General features: G+C 28.3%; 2 protein-coding genes across 3 annotated transcripts; one reads left to right on the forward strand and one right to left on the reverse strand.

Moving 5' to 3' along the window:
• The first annotated feature begins 4,220 nt into the window (after positions 1-4,220).
• On the forward strand, positions 4,221-6,500 carry LOC108457215 (ras-related protein RABA6b-like). The gene is made up of 2 exons (XM_017756145.2): positions 4,221-4,681; positions 6,000-6,500. The coding sequence occupies exons 1-2, from the start codon at positions 4,464-4,466 to the stop codon at positions 6,433-6,435; spliced, it is 654 nt and encodes a 217-aa protein (XP_017611634.1). The 5' UTR covers positions 4,221-4,463; the 3' UTR covers positions 6,436-6,500.
• Positions 6,501-7,449: 949 nt separating this feature from the next.
• LOC108457214 (uncharacterized) lies at positions 7,450-11,938 on the reverse strand. Of its 2 annotated transcripts, XM_017756144.2 has the most exons (10): positions 11,592-11,934; positions 11,413-11,482; positions 11,131-11,198; positions 10,613-10,674; positions 10,038-10,119; positions 9,710-9,943; positions 8,570-8,698; positions 8,435-8,496; positions 8,240-8,347; positions 7,450-7,805 (listed from the first exon to the last, which is right to left on the reverse strand). In XM_017756144.2, the coding sequence occupies exons 1-10, from the start codon at positions 11,640-11,642 to the stop codon at positions 7,790-7,792; spliced, it is 882 nt and encodes a 293-aa protein (XP_017611633.1). In that variant the 5' UTR covers positions 11,643-11,934; the 3' UTR covers positions 7,450-7,789. The 2 variants fall into 2 exon arrangements, with proteins under 2 accessions (XP_017611633.1, XP_052877739.1); XM_053021779.1 differs by lacking the exon at positions 11,413-11,482 and having other exon boundaries at positions 11,592-11,938.
• Between the last annotated feature and the right edge of the window lie 1,950 nt (positions 11,939-13,888).

A 13,888-nucleotide genomic window follows, 5' to 3' on the forward strand; every position in this document is an offset into this window, starting at 1 on the left:
CATATCAATGGAAAAGAATTATAAGCGTCGGATATATAATTGTTACAATATATGTGTATTAATATATAAATCTATACTATATATTAATCACTTCAAGAAAATGTCTTTATTTTATAAACTAAATTGTATTGTTTTTAGAGGTTTTTTCATCATTTTCTTTAGAAAAATATAAAATAAGATTTAAACTCAATACTCTATTTTCAATATTTATATTTTACCATTTCAACTAAAACCTAATTTATTAATTATATCTATTTTTATAAATATATTTATTACATAATTTTATTTTTCAATTACATTGTAAGTCATAATCTAATATTAAATAAATATATAATCAAGCCAGAATTGACCTCGGCAGGGACAACACCAAAAGCAAGACAATGGTTCTACACCCTCTAAAATGGTAAATTATTATTTTAGTCCCTTTAATTTTTAAAATTATAAATTTATTTAGTGGTAAAAATACACAAGATAAAAACTTTTTCAATTTAATTCTTTTAAAATTCTAAAATAACAAACATATACACAAATAAAATTGTACTTTAAACCCTTTTAAAATTTTATAATTTAATTTTAACAGATAAACTTTTGAGAATCGAAACTTAATTTTTATTTTTATTTTCTTTTATCCACAGCTTCTCTAAAATATATATTGGATTAATATTTGTGCCAAACCTATACATTTTGACTTCATATATCTGCTCAAATTCTCTTAAACATCAGATCAGAATTTAAAAATAGAAGAAATAATTTAATTAAGGCAAACTTGGTGTTCCGATGAATAATAATATCACTCATAAATGCATGGTTAAATTGGATTATCTTATGGGTATATACATGTTCTTAATGAAAACATAAAATTGGAATGTAAAGATTACAGAGAAAAGAATAATTGTCACTAAAACAAGGAATCCAATCCCTAATTAAAATGACTTACTTAAACATCATATTATCCATTTAAATACTTTCTACTCACTTTCATTATTTATTTTACACCAAAATGAGAAATTTTTGGACCAACATTCTTTTCATTTTCTTTCCATTTTCAATCCATCAAATTGAGCGAAAATATTGAGTTAATTGTATATTGATGAGTTTTATTTTATCATCTTTAACTTAATTAAAATTTTTGGAATTAAGTAAAATTCAAGTCGAACATAGTCAAACAAATTTGTTCCAGTTAAATAATAATAATAATAAACTAGCCATATTGAAATATTGTTTACAATATGATTAAATTTCAAGTTAATGAACATAAATACTTTATATAGTTGAAAAATATTTTAAAAATAATAATTAATATGATAATTTATTTTGTTTAATCGTCAAATTTATCTTTTAGGAATTTTAAAAAATTATATAGTTTAACATTTATACATATTTAAAAATTTTCAATAAATTTATCGATATATATTTTATAAAATTTCAATAAATTTATCATTATATATTTTATAAAAATTTCAAAAATATTTTACAAATGTTTTGAATATTTGTAATTTTTAAAGGATCAATTTGCACATTTTAAAACTATCAATGACTCAATGGATATTTCTATCAATTTGTTATTCGATTTATTCAAAATATTTGATTTAAAAAGTTGTAAAATTCAACTCAATTCAAACTTGTAAAATAAAATTATTTTTTCGACTTGATTAAAAAATAGATTAACTTAAAAAATTTTAAAAAAAATCGATTTGTTGAAATTGAATAAAATTTTCATCGGTTTTTATGTTTGAATATAAGAGTTGGTAAGGATAAAATAAAAATTCAAAATCATTTTGAAGTTGAGCTTTAAAAAGGAAATAGAGAATAAAAGTTGAGGTTCACACTTCAAATAATCATTGAATGCTTAACATGTCGCAGACATGAAGTTGAATTAATTTGCTGTTTTGTCTTTTGATGCTTTTTTCATAATTGATGGTCCATTTTGTTTAAAGTAATCACTCTAATTTTCAACACAAATTAGTAGGTTTGAGTTGGCACCTTATGATTTAACTCGGTTGAGTTGAATTTGATTTGCATGAAAATAGAATCATATTAAAAACTCTTAAATTACTTTTATTGTTGCATGCTTTCCTTCTCATTCAATAATATTAAAAATAAAAATAAAAGACTTGCAAGGGCATATAGATAAATAAACTGACTTAGGGTTAGTTTTTCAAAGTAGTTGTTAGTATAAAAAAGTATGATTTTATTAATTTGAAGTGTTTTTCGGTGTTGTCAAAAAATGTTGTGGTAAGTTAAAAATGTTTATTTTAGACACGATGTTGAAAAGTAAAAATAAGTTAACTTAAATACTAATTAAATAATTTAATATACTAATATATAAAACAAGGAATAGAAATTTAATTATATATTTTTACGATGATAAAATAAAATTTTAGCATTTTAATAGCCCATGTCTTTATAATTTTAAATGATTAAATTAAAATTTTATCTTTAGAGGTGGCAAAGTGCAATTTTACCATTACTAGTTTAAGATTTTATAAATTATAAAGGGACCTAAATGAAACAAGTTTCATTTTAGAGGGAACCAGGGGGCCTACCACCCTCGGCTTCACCACTGACATGAAATATGAAATTTAATTACTTTTAAGCAATTACTATAAATTATATGTTAAATTTAATGAACAAAATTAGAGAAAATTAATTTTTTACCAAATTACATGCTCATTGCTAAATGTTAAGTTAAAACTTAATATATATATATATATATATATGGTTGGTATGGATTCATTTAGTTGTAAAATAAATATGATATGATAATCTATTAAACTTGAATTTGTAGGGATGAAAAAGATGAGAGTATTTTGATAATTTTACATTTTAAGGGTTGGGTCTAAAATTTAATTTGAAAATCATTTTTATTCCAAATTCACTTTATTCTTTAGTTTGAAACACAATAAAGAACAAGGACTTGATTAGAACCAATTTTAACATTATATAAATTTTAACCTTTGAGTTTTATTTTTAAAATTCTCTTATTTATTAATTTAGAAGGAATTAAAATTAAGGGTCATAGATTGTATCAATTCCATTAATGTAAAATAAAATTATTTATTTATTTTGAAGGTAATTAAATAGTTAATTTAATAAATAGATTTTCAAGAAAAAAAGATTCTAAAAAGTAATAACTCAGATTAATTTTTGTAAAAGGAGTATTAATTAACTATTTATATGATGATTAACCATCATTTCTTTAGTATAATTCAACAACCGCATGATGTCACCAAAAGCATATAGGATTAATAAACAAATAATCTACAATTATATTTTTGGTTTTCTTCGTGTTTATTTAACAATACATATTTAAGATTCGTGGTTGTTTTTCTTAACAATGCCGTCTCTAAGTTTTGAGCCTGTGTCTCACATTGAGAATGCAATGTGTCTTATCATTGCATACAACACTTATTGATAATTATATTTATATTTAAGTCTTGATATTATGTGTCATTTGAACATCAACTCAGTTAAAAAAGATGCACTTTATATTTTTATCAATCAATAAAAATTCTTTTAATTTTATCATTTAATATAAATATTATATATTTTTAAATTAACTTCTAATAAATATCTTTAATACATAAATTTTTTCACAAAAAACCACTTCCTTAGTAGATGCTAGCAAACACTAAAGAAACATCATATTGTTTCGAATCTTCATTTTTTTTGGAAATATATGTATCCGCAGTGGCGAACCCAAAATGAAAAATTTACCTTTCAATCCTCTCATAAATAATAAGTTTATAAATAAATATAATTAAATTTATACTTTTAACTCATAAAAAATGAAAAAAAAAAAGAGATTATTTTAATCCTTTCAAAAGTAATAAATGATTAAATCAGGGGCGATTCTAAGGGCTAGGTAGAGGCTTTGGCCCCCTAGAATTGAAAATCATACAATTTAGTTTCTTTATGAATAATGAAAAATTTAAATTAATACATGGTAAAATTATACTTTGGCCCCCTCAAAATGTAAAAATTATATTTAGTACCTTTGAAAATGCTGAAACAAAAATTAATAAATATTAAAAATAATATTTGGACATCTTAAAATTTTATAATTCAATTTCGATCCCCAACTAAAAAGAATATTTGATTCTCAAAATATTATAATTCAATTCCAACTCTTAAAAAATTCCTAAATTCGCCCCTAAAAAAATATTGACACGCACATTAGGTATGTACCTGTATCTGTAACTAACACATAAATTCGAATGGTTTCACATGCAAACAATACCATACCATACCCTCAAAAGCAAATAGCAAAAAGAAGTCATTGATTTGGAAATTGGAATCATATGTGTATATATATTCGTGTTTCAAAGACGCATCTAAATTGGTTTCTTCAATTCTTCAACTCCTCCATTTTGTTTGTTTTGGCTTTCTTTTCAACTTTTTTTCTTATCCTGAATAGTTTTAAAAGCTAGTATTTGTGGAGTACTATACGTATATATGTATGTATGGCAGATTCATATGACGAAGAGTGTGATTACCTGTTTAAGGCAGTGTTGATCGGTGATTCTGCAGTTGGAAAATCGAATCTCCTCTCAAGGTTTGCTAAAGATGAATTCCGATTGGATTCCAAGCCTACTATAGGCGTTGAATTTGCATATCGGAATGTTAAGATTGGCGACAAAGTTATTAAAGCTCAAATATGGGATACAGCCGGCCAAGAAAGGTAATTTTCACAATTCCAACTTATAATCTTCTTTTTTCGCTCCTCGTTCTTCGTATCCGTAAGATATGAGATGATCATCCTTCAATCATGCTTAATTTGACTGATAAACCAAATTTTGAACGAACGAATGAATTATTTGACCCAGCAACTTGATCAAGTATTGTTTGAAAAAATGTCCTCTTTGTTTGTTTAAGGAGATGAATCGATACTGACTGATTCAACTCTCTAAAATTCAGCTAAAGCGAGACCACTGTGTCTAAACTCAGTGACTCAGTTAACTACTTTCCCTTTAGAAGCTATATTTTCAAGCTACTTGCATGTTCCCATATATATATATATATATGAGTAGTTGTGAGTTAACTCAGGGAAATTACAAGAACACGCTTCTTGCTGATGAACTGCTGAATACAAAGGAGACATTTTATCTTTAATCAATTGTGTAAATAATAAAGTTTAATCAGTTTGGATTATTAAGATAATTAATTAAAACAAAATCCCCATTAAGGTTAGGCTAAGTACAAAAAAGGGTGTCAGCTTTGAAGTTTGTTTTCAGAATTGTTGCGAGTCCCAGTGACAGAGGAGATTGATAGGAGCTTCAGCCTGATCTCACTGCACTTTATTCAGTTTATGAACATTAAAAGTGAATGAGGTAGAAAAATGCTTCTTGCTTGCATCCAAGCGTCCTTGATTTTCCGGTATCCGTAATTTTTGTAATATTTAAATATAATTTTATACAATTGTTTTAAAATCCAAATTCATTTATTATTAATATTAATTTTGAGTATTACTATCCAAACTCAAATTTAGATAAAAAATAATATTATATCTAAAGAATGCTAAGTTGTAATTGATTTTAATCTTTTGGGTAAAATATTCATCCATTTTGTTGTTTTAAAACTGGCGTGGCTAATGAAATAATTAAATAGTTACACAATACACAAGGTGTGTCACATATATCTCATTTCGAAACCATTTTTAATAGTAGCAATAGATGAAATAAAATTTTTAACAAAAAAAAAAACTCATTTGCTTTTTGATGTAATGTAGATAGACTAATTTTCTCATTTTTTTAAATAAAGGAGATAAAATATAAACTCCTAATATAAAGGCTACCTGGGACAAAGGTAAAGAGAGCAAACTATGGCCTTTTCCTTCTAGCCCTAGTGGCTGATGCACTTAGACCCTCTAATAATTCTCTATCCCTAAAACAATTTTCTTACTTTGTCTGAGACTTCCATCATATTTTTACAGCAAAATAATCTATATTCCTTCACACTTGTTTATGTACTTAAAGAATGCAAAATGTACATGGATGTAGGTTTAGAGCAATTACAAGTTCATACTATAGGGGAGCATTGGGGGCATTGTTAGTGTACGATATAACCCGAAGAACAACGTTCCAAAACGTGAAGAAATGGATGCATGAGCTACGAGAATTTGGAAATTTGGAAATGGTGATTGTGCTTGTTGGGAACAAATCTGATTTGAGTGAGTCCAGGCAAGTAAGCGAAGAAGAAGGAAAGAAAATAGCAGAGATGGAAGGTTTATTTTTCATGGAAACATCTGCTTTACGAAATTTGAACGTGGAAGAAGCGTTTTTAAGAATGATCAACAAAATTCATGAAACCACAATGAGTCAAAAATGTTTAGATGTTAATATGAAAGAATCAAATGTTGTTGGGGCTGGAAAAGAAATCATCACCATTGATGAAGTCACTGCTACTAAACACTCAAATAATTGTTGTTACAGGTGACTGCCTTTTTTCCCTCCACAACTTTTAGTGTAAATTTTCATGCAATTCTGATGCCCTTTCATGCATCCCGCTTGTCTGTGTTTTTTTTTTCCTTTTAAAATTTGGCTGCTGCAATTTCAATTTATTCAAATTGAATTATATTTATTATTATTTAAAAACTTAGTTAAATTAATATTACTCATCAATCAATCATATTCTAACTCAATTGCTCTGAATTCTATTGTTACGACACATTTTATATAAAATGAATAAAATTCACACATATTCAGAGTTAAACCTAACACCATCATGTCTAAATTTTAACATAATCCAATAAATATATCTTTTACATGCCGTAAAACAATACCGTGTCCAAGCTTGGATACGAAAACCAATTTTACCAATTTTTTTATTACTTAAATATAGTAAAAAAAATTTATATGGAAAATTCTATATTTTTAGAATTAAATTTAAATAATAAACTAAATTTTAGATCAAACCAATTTTCAGAAATCTATCCAAGAAATTAAACGGATCAGAGACACTGTATCCATACAGCGAATTGCAAATTCATGTTCTGCTTTTAATACTCGTATCCAATAGAACAGAATGTGATTCCATCAATGAAATCACAATATTGTAGTAATTTGCTTTCTTTTGTATCACATATAAATATGCATACATGTGATACAAAGATTCCATCAATGAAATAACAATATTGTAGTAATTTGCTTTCTTTTGTATCACATATAAATATGCATATATGTGATACAAAGATTCCATCAATGAAATCGCAATATTGTAGTAATTTGCTTTCTTTTGTATCGCATATAAATATGCATATATGTGATGCAAAGATCAATTATACATCCGAATTACTTTGTATATAAATGATATTATATCCCCGTCTTAGCCTGGCGGACCTTTTTTTGGGGGCATAATTACACCAAAATTTGTTCAGCAAGTAATAATAAATTTCAGAATCTCAAATGCATGAACGAAATGCAACGATATAAAATAATTGGATTGTAACTATTTCTGTTCAGAATGTAACGTTTATTTAATAAATCCCACTGAAAATATGTTATTATGTTGGTAACATTTATTCAACATAACCACCATAGTTGACAATTCCAGAGTCTAAAATACATGCATGAAATGCTCCACAAACTCATGTTTTGAATATGCATGCGTATTTGCACAGAAAAAGTAACAAATACAAAGTTCAAAACATAGCAACAATGGGACCATTACCACAACTGCATTACCTTTAAGATCCTATTTGCCTCCATCAGAAACGCGCCAGCAAAGTTTCAAAACCTCGTCTACGAACTCGTGAATCCAAAGATAAGGAAGCACAAACTCAACTTCTGTTTTATCCTTGCTTTGTACTGCAAAAACGGAAAATGATATAAAAACTCTTGGATCAGGTAGTCACCGAACCATGTAATATTTTTTTTATTGGACAATCCAGGTAACTGAAATGAAAGCTTTGAGATGTGAACCAAGCTAAGATGGTACTCTAGACCTTTGAATTCCATATTCGTTCCTAGAGCTTAAAGGTTTTAGTCACATTCAGAGTAAAAGTACAAACCACATAAGAGTTCTATTATGTCATGTTCTAGCAGTGTTGGCAATGCCATAAGGTTAATCAGCACGCTGCATGGGTTAAGTACAATATGCTCTTCCACTTTTGTACCCTAAGACTAAATTTCTTGTCTAATAGATATGATGGACAAAAGACAAACTTTCTAGTGGAAAACAGATTTAAGAGTGTATAACATCCCAAAAGTGACAACTAACAAAAGAAAAGATTTAGTCTCACCGGTTTCTGTTTAAATTACGGTTGTAGATAGGAAATTCAAAGAGAAAAACGGCTTTGAACCAATATGGCAGGTTCCCATATATTGATCGTGGCAGTGGAATAAGAGGGCTGAAATAAGAAAATGTTAAGACTCAGTAACTCCGGCCTCCACTTCATATTTCAAGAGATTAAACGATGGAAGAAGCGATGACTAACCTAGTTCTTTTCTTGTAAACCCTATATGCTTCCACATTACCAAACTTCTTGTCTCCTGACTTCTGTGTGTCCATAGATGTAAGATAAAATCAGTATATTGCACCGAAAAGAAACACTGAAGCAAGGAAAACAAACCTCGAGAATTGTTAGGCCGCTAACAAAAAGCAGCAGCAATGTCAAAAAGACAGGCCCGATTAGTACAAGCCATTCAGCACCTTCAATTATGGGAAGAGAGGCCACAAAGTATCCCCAGGTAAGTAAAATCTGGCAAAAGATATTTGTTAAGAATTATTTAGAAAATTATTAAGGAAAAGCAAAGCGTCAATGCTTTAGGGGCTCTGATATAGTGGGTTTCAACTCTATTTTCTCTTCAACCAGAAAGAAAATTATGTCTTGTCAATCAGACGAAGCGAGGAGATCCCTATTACATCGAATATAACCCCCAAACCCACATCTCTCAATTAATTGAATCCCAAGTCACCTATTTGAGCGAGATTCTACTCAGTCACCTAACTAAAAGGTAATTCTTTGATATTCCCAACTATTATAGCCTACATTTGTAGGCGTACAAGAAATGATACAGAAGCACATATATGGAGATTAGATCCAGTCCTAACTATGAAATGTAAGCTACGTAGATATATTGTTAGATAGAAAAGATGTTGAAAAGCAAATAAAAATTTCAGTATTTTTTTACTAAAGGTGAACAACAGGGTTTTGGACAGAAGTGAAAGATTAAACCTACTTTGTTCCAATCTAGAGGTCTGTAAGGTCTATTATGCGCACCAGAAAGTCTTAGATGAGCCTACTGCCATTAATATCTGAGAATCACATGATTGAACAAACGAAACAGGAGCTCAAGAAAGACAGCATGATAGAGTATGAAAGCTACCAGGACCAAAATGAAGTAGGCACTTAATCTCTATGTTGCTCCGACTCTTCATTTTTGTTGAAGTACCCATGTCTGACGCTCATACCCAATGTATATTGGGACATGAGTATGGACATCTGACTCTCTAAGCCGAATACATGGAAAAATTTAGAAAAAAGTAAACATACTCATGTGGACATATACCCATAGCAGACACTTATATAAGTTCGACTAACATAGCTTAATCTCACGATCAGTTAGCATTTGGGACGCTAAAATAAAACAAGCACTATTAGCTAGACTCATCTCTAAGTAAGCATACAACCAGACGCATAAGAAAGTCAAAGCACTTTTTCAGAGTTTCTTAGTTGTTTACTGATGCACTGGAAAATTATGATGCTCACATCACCAAAATAGTTTGGGTGGCGAGAGTATTTCCATAGTCCGATTTCGCACCACTTTCCTTTGCTTTCTGGAGAATTCTTGAAAGAAAATTTGTCCTTATCAGCTAAAATTTCAACAATGGTACCCACAAACCACATAATCCACCCTATGATGTCTTCGGCCTGAATGGATGGATCTTTGTCACTTGCATTAACCACTGTTACAGGTAAAGTCACAGTCCACACCCAAAGACCCTGAGATGCATGCAAAGATTGGGATACATTAGTTTTAAAATCTAACCCCAATAAACAACAAAGAAATAGCTGTGATCAGAAGGATAAAAAAAACCTGAAATATAAAGAAAACTGCTAAGTTCCCCACATTATGGCGCATCCTATCATAACGCTTATCCTCCCCCCATCGCAAAATTCTGATCACCATTGTATCACAAAAGCATAATTATGAAAATACATTACACATAAGAGGAACTGTTACAAAAAGCTTTAATTGTACACTATATGGGCATATTCTACAAAAGCCACAATCAGTAAGATATAAGAATGAGATGGAACATTTGGTAGTTAAAAGTAGCATGCCAGCTAAGTGCCTAATGTTCACCTGATTTTTCTGAAAACAGAAGAGACCCTTCCAATGCTTGAGGCATCATGTTAATCCTACCACAGACCCGAGGGAATACAGGTCTCTGGATGCTCTATTCCGTGCAAATGGAAATAATTATAACAGTAATATTATTACCTACCAGGTGTAAATTTTTCATGAATCACACAAAATGGAACATCACACAAAAGTTAATAAAATTTCATAGAACCAATTATGAACAAGCTATCATCATGAAAGACTAAATACATGGTGCTAAAATCTTGGAGAGAATAGTGTTTTTATGAACTTCCATACTATCATACCTAAAAAAGAGATATAGTGCCAATCGTGTGCTCCATATTACTATCATCGCCGTCAGGACTACCTGGAAAACAGAGCTGCAAAATCACTATGGAGAAAATATGTACACAAAACATTATTCTAGGGTGAAAGTCACACAGAAGCTTCAGGCCATTCAAATGAAAAGGAAAAAGTCAAGAAATCTCTACAGTGTATGATTTGGTTAGTTCTAGTTTCTTATGATACAGAGATTTCAGGCATTTTCTTTTCCATCTGCATTTGCAAATTCACACATGATAGAAACAGTTAGGTGAAAAAAATACATCCCACTAACAAACTTCTTGAATAGCTTGAGTAAGCTAAGGATTAACAAAAATCAACCGACTTAAATTAAAGGATCAAAAGTGTTTTAATTAAATTCATATGAGAATCATAATCTAACAGAGATCAAGTACATATATTCCATGATGATCTCGGAGGTGATATAAGACTTTGTCAATCTATTTTCATCTTATAAAGTCAGAAAACGACTCTCAATTACCTGTCGTAAATGCCATGATCCCTTTTTAACCAGAGTCAATAAAGCGATTATCACGAAATTCGTGCTTCCTGGTAAAAAAACAACAACGATATCTTTAAAAAAAAACTTAAAAAATTCAGCAATCGATGAATCAAGAAAAAAACTAAGTTAGCATTTGAAGAATCCTATGAATTGCTAAATCAATCTACCCAGAAGATTAAAAAAATTCTCGATCTTAGCTCTAAATTCTAAAACAATAGTAGAAGAGAGCATCAAAATAAGTTAAACATACGGATTGCGTACCTGCAAAATCAGTCAGTTTATCAAACTGGAAAACAGCCGCGATTAAAAAGAAAAATAACTGATACCCCGCCTAAACATCAAAATGAACCAAAGAATCAACTCTATGTAATTTGAAATTAAAAAGAAAAAAGAAAAAGAAAACACTAAAGAAGCTGAAATAAGGGAAAATAAAATCATACTGTAAAAGTAGCAGTTAGAGATAAGAATTCCTTGTCTGTATCAGTCAACATTTTGCTTGATGAATCAACAAGAGATAAGAAAAAAGGTGGATTCTTTTGGTTTATCTAAAAATCTCTTAGGGTTCGATTAATATTTTTATGTTTATATAATACTAATAAGTCAATGTGCAATGGGTACAAGTATAACTTGACCTAAAATAAAATAGAAAAAAAAACAGTGTTTTCGGCGACCGGAAAGTCACGACAAGTTCCTGTATCGAAATTTGTGGGAAAGATAACGTCCAGGCGTGTTAACTTGACATTTTTAATATAGATGCCATGGAAAAACATTTATTGAGGCTGAGCCATTTTATTTAATGTGTACATGCCTGTATTTCTCCTTCTGTTTTTTTTTCTAATGTAAATATTTTACTTCAGATTTTTAAATTGTTTACTTTTATTTTGTTTAAATTTTAAAATTAGTTGTTATTTTGATATAAATATTAATTTTATTTTAATGATGCTCTTAATTTATTATTTTTTAATGTCATATTTTTAAAATTAGCAACTTAGGGTATGTTTGGATTACAATTTAAACCAAAATTAATATTTTTATGTTTGAATAACTCTATTTAAAATATTTTTTTGTTAAATTTTCTTAAAATAATTTTTAGAGGTTGTTTTAAGAAATAAATACAAATTAGTTTTTTATAAAATTTATAGAAGTATTTTTTGTGGCAACCAAAATTTATTTTACAATAAGATCATATTTTGTAATAATTACTAATTTGTATAAACTTAATAATAGACAATATCCTTTCATAGTGATCGCCTATTTGATCTTATGTAACTAATATACAACAATCTCATAGAACTTCAATTAAGAGAATATCATAGCAAAACCATATAATACTAAGCCAGGCAATAACTAATATGTAATAAACCTACCATTTAACTAACCACGTGAGCAACCTACATTCTATATTGTCAGTGACATGACACTTCCAAGCAAATAAAACTTTCTGCACACGAGGAATAAAGAATTTCTCTTTTTTCCCTAAATATCCAAGCATAACTATTTTATTCCTCCTAAAAACTCAAGGTCCCCTACTTTCTCCTTCCTCCCTTTTCCTCTTCTTTAACTTTTTATTTCAACTTTTCGCTTGTCACGAGTGAATTGACATTTCAATTTCGATCATTGTCTCTTCCTTATTGATTTCCTATATCAACAATAACCAATTAAAAAACGGTTGTATATAAATACTTGTTTTTATTATTATAATTTATGCTAGATGACATCGCACCCATAATATGAATGAAAACAAATTTATTTAGCAAATTAATATAAATAACAAATGATTTTGTAATTTGTTGGTAAAGTAAACTTATTGTATAATAAAGAGGAGCTAAAATCTTATTATGTTTGCAATTTTCTATATAAAAGATATAAAATTACAAAAACACCTTTAAGATAATACAATTTACTTTTTTAAGTGATAGTCTTTTATATCTTATCAATTTAATAGTTAACTTGTGATACAAACTCAATAAATATAAACAAAAAGTGTTTGGTAAAGTACAATTATTATATACAAAATATTCTATCATACGTGTAGATGTAACACAAATGTATGTATAATAATAACATATGTAAATAATAATACATTATGTTTGAAACTAATAAAAGTAACACATGTGCATTATGAATGAATCACAATTAAAAAAAATTAGTTCAAATTGTGAGTAAAAGAAATTTAAATAGGCGAAATACATTGGACTAAAATCTTTTAATGCGCTCAATTTGTATATAATTGTATTGTTATAGTTTTTGAGTCGGTATCAAATTAACTTGCGAGATCAACTCAATCAAAGACATTAGCATATGAATAATATGGGTGAAACAATTTGTGTAGTAACATTAAATTGTATAAAAATATTAAAATATAGTTTTAATTAAAATGTTAAAGAAAATATTCAAGTATGAGTTCAAATATTAATATTTACAATTTTCATTAATCAACTTACCATTGAATTGAACACTTAAATAATAATAAAGATTACAAATTTGTAAATTCAAAATTATATTTTTCTATTTTGCTATGAGAAAAGTACTCTAAAAGAATACATTTTATTTTTTAAAATTAAAGTATTTTCCTAAATTACCAACTAAATTAATGCCCTATTAATATTTGATACCAACTTAGCCCCACTATAATAATAAGTTCGGAGGATAATTAACTTTTAACATTCCTTGTTCCCATATAATTATAACGAATACCCTTCAAAAAAAATAATTCAATCTCCTTGGTCTCAAGAAC

This window comes from Gossypium arboreum, chromosome 11, assembly GCF_025698485.1.
Source record: "Gossypium arboreum isolate Shixiya-1 chromosome 11, ASM2569848v2, whole genome shotgun sequence".
Lineage (NCBI taxonomy): Eukaryota > Viridiplantae > Streptophyta > Magnoliopsida > Malvales > Malvaceae > Gossypium > Gossypium arboreum.

Excerpts from the sequence above, each read along its gene's own strand:
- LOC108457215 (XM_017756145.2), top strand. The coding sequence starts at position 4,464 with ATGGCAGATTCATATGACGAAGAGTGTGATTACCTGTTTAAGGCAGTG. Across the intron at positions 4,682-5,999 it reads GATACAGCCGGCCAAGAAAG|GTTTAGAGCAATTACAAGTT; the intron begins GTAATTTTCACA and ends ACATGGATGTAG.
- LOC108457214 (XM_017756144.2), bottom strand. The coding sequence starts at position 11,642 with ATGTTGACTGATACAGACAAGGAATTCTTATCTCTAACTGCTACTTTT. Across the intron at positions 11,199-11,412 it reads TAAACTGACTGATTTTGCAG|GAAGCACGAATTTCGTGATA; the intron begins GTACGCAATCCG and ends TTTTTTTACCAG. Across the intron at positions 10,120-10,612 it reads GCACTATATCTCTTTTTTAG|AATTTTGCGATGGGGGGAGG; the intron begins GTATGATAGTAT and ends AATGGTGATCAG.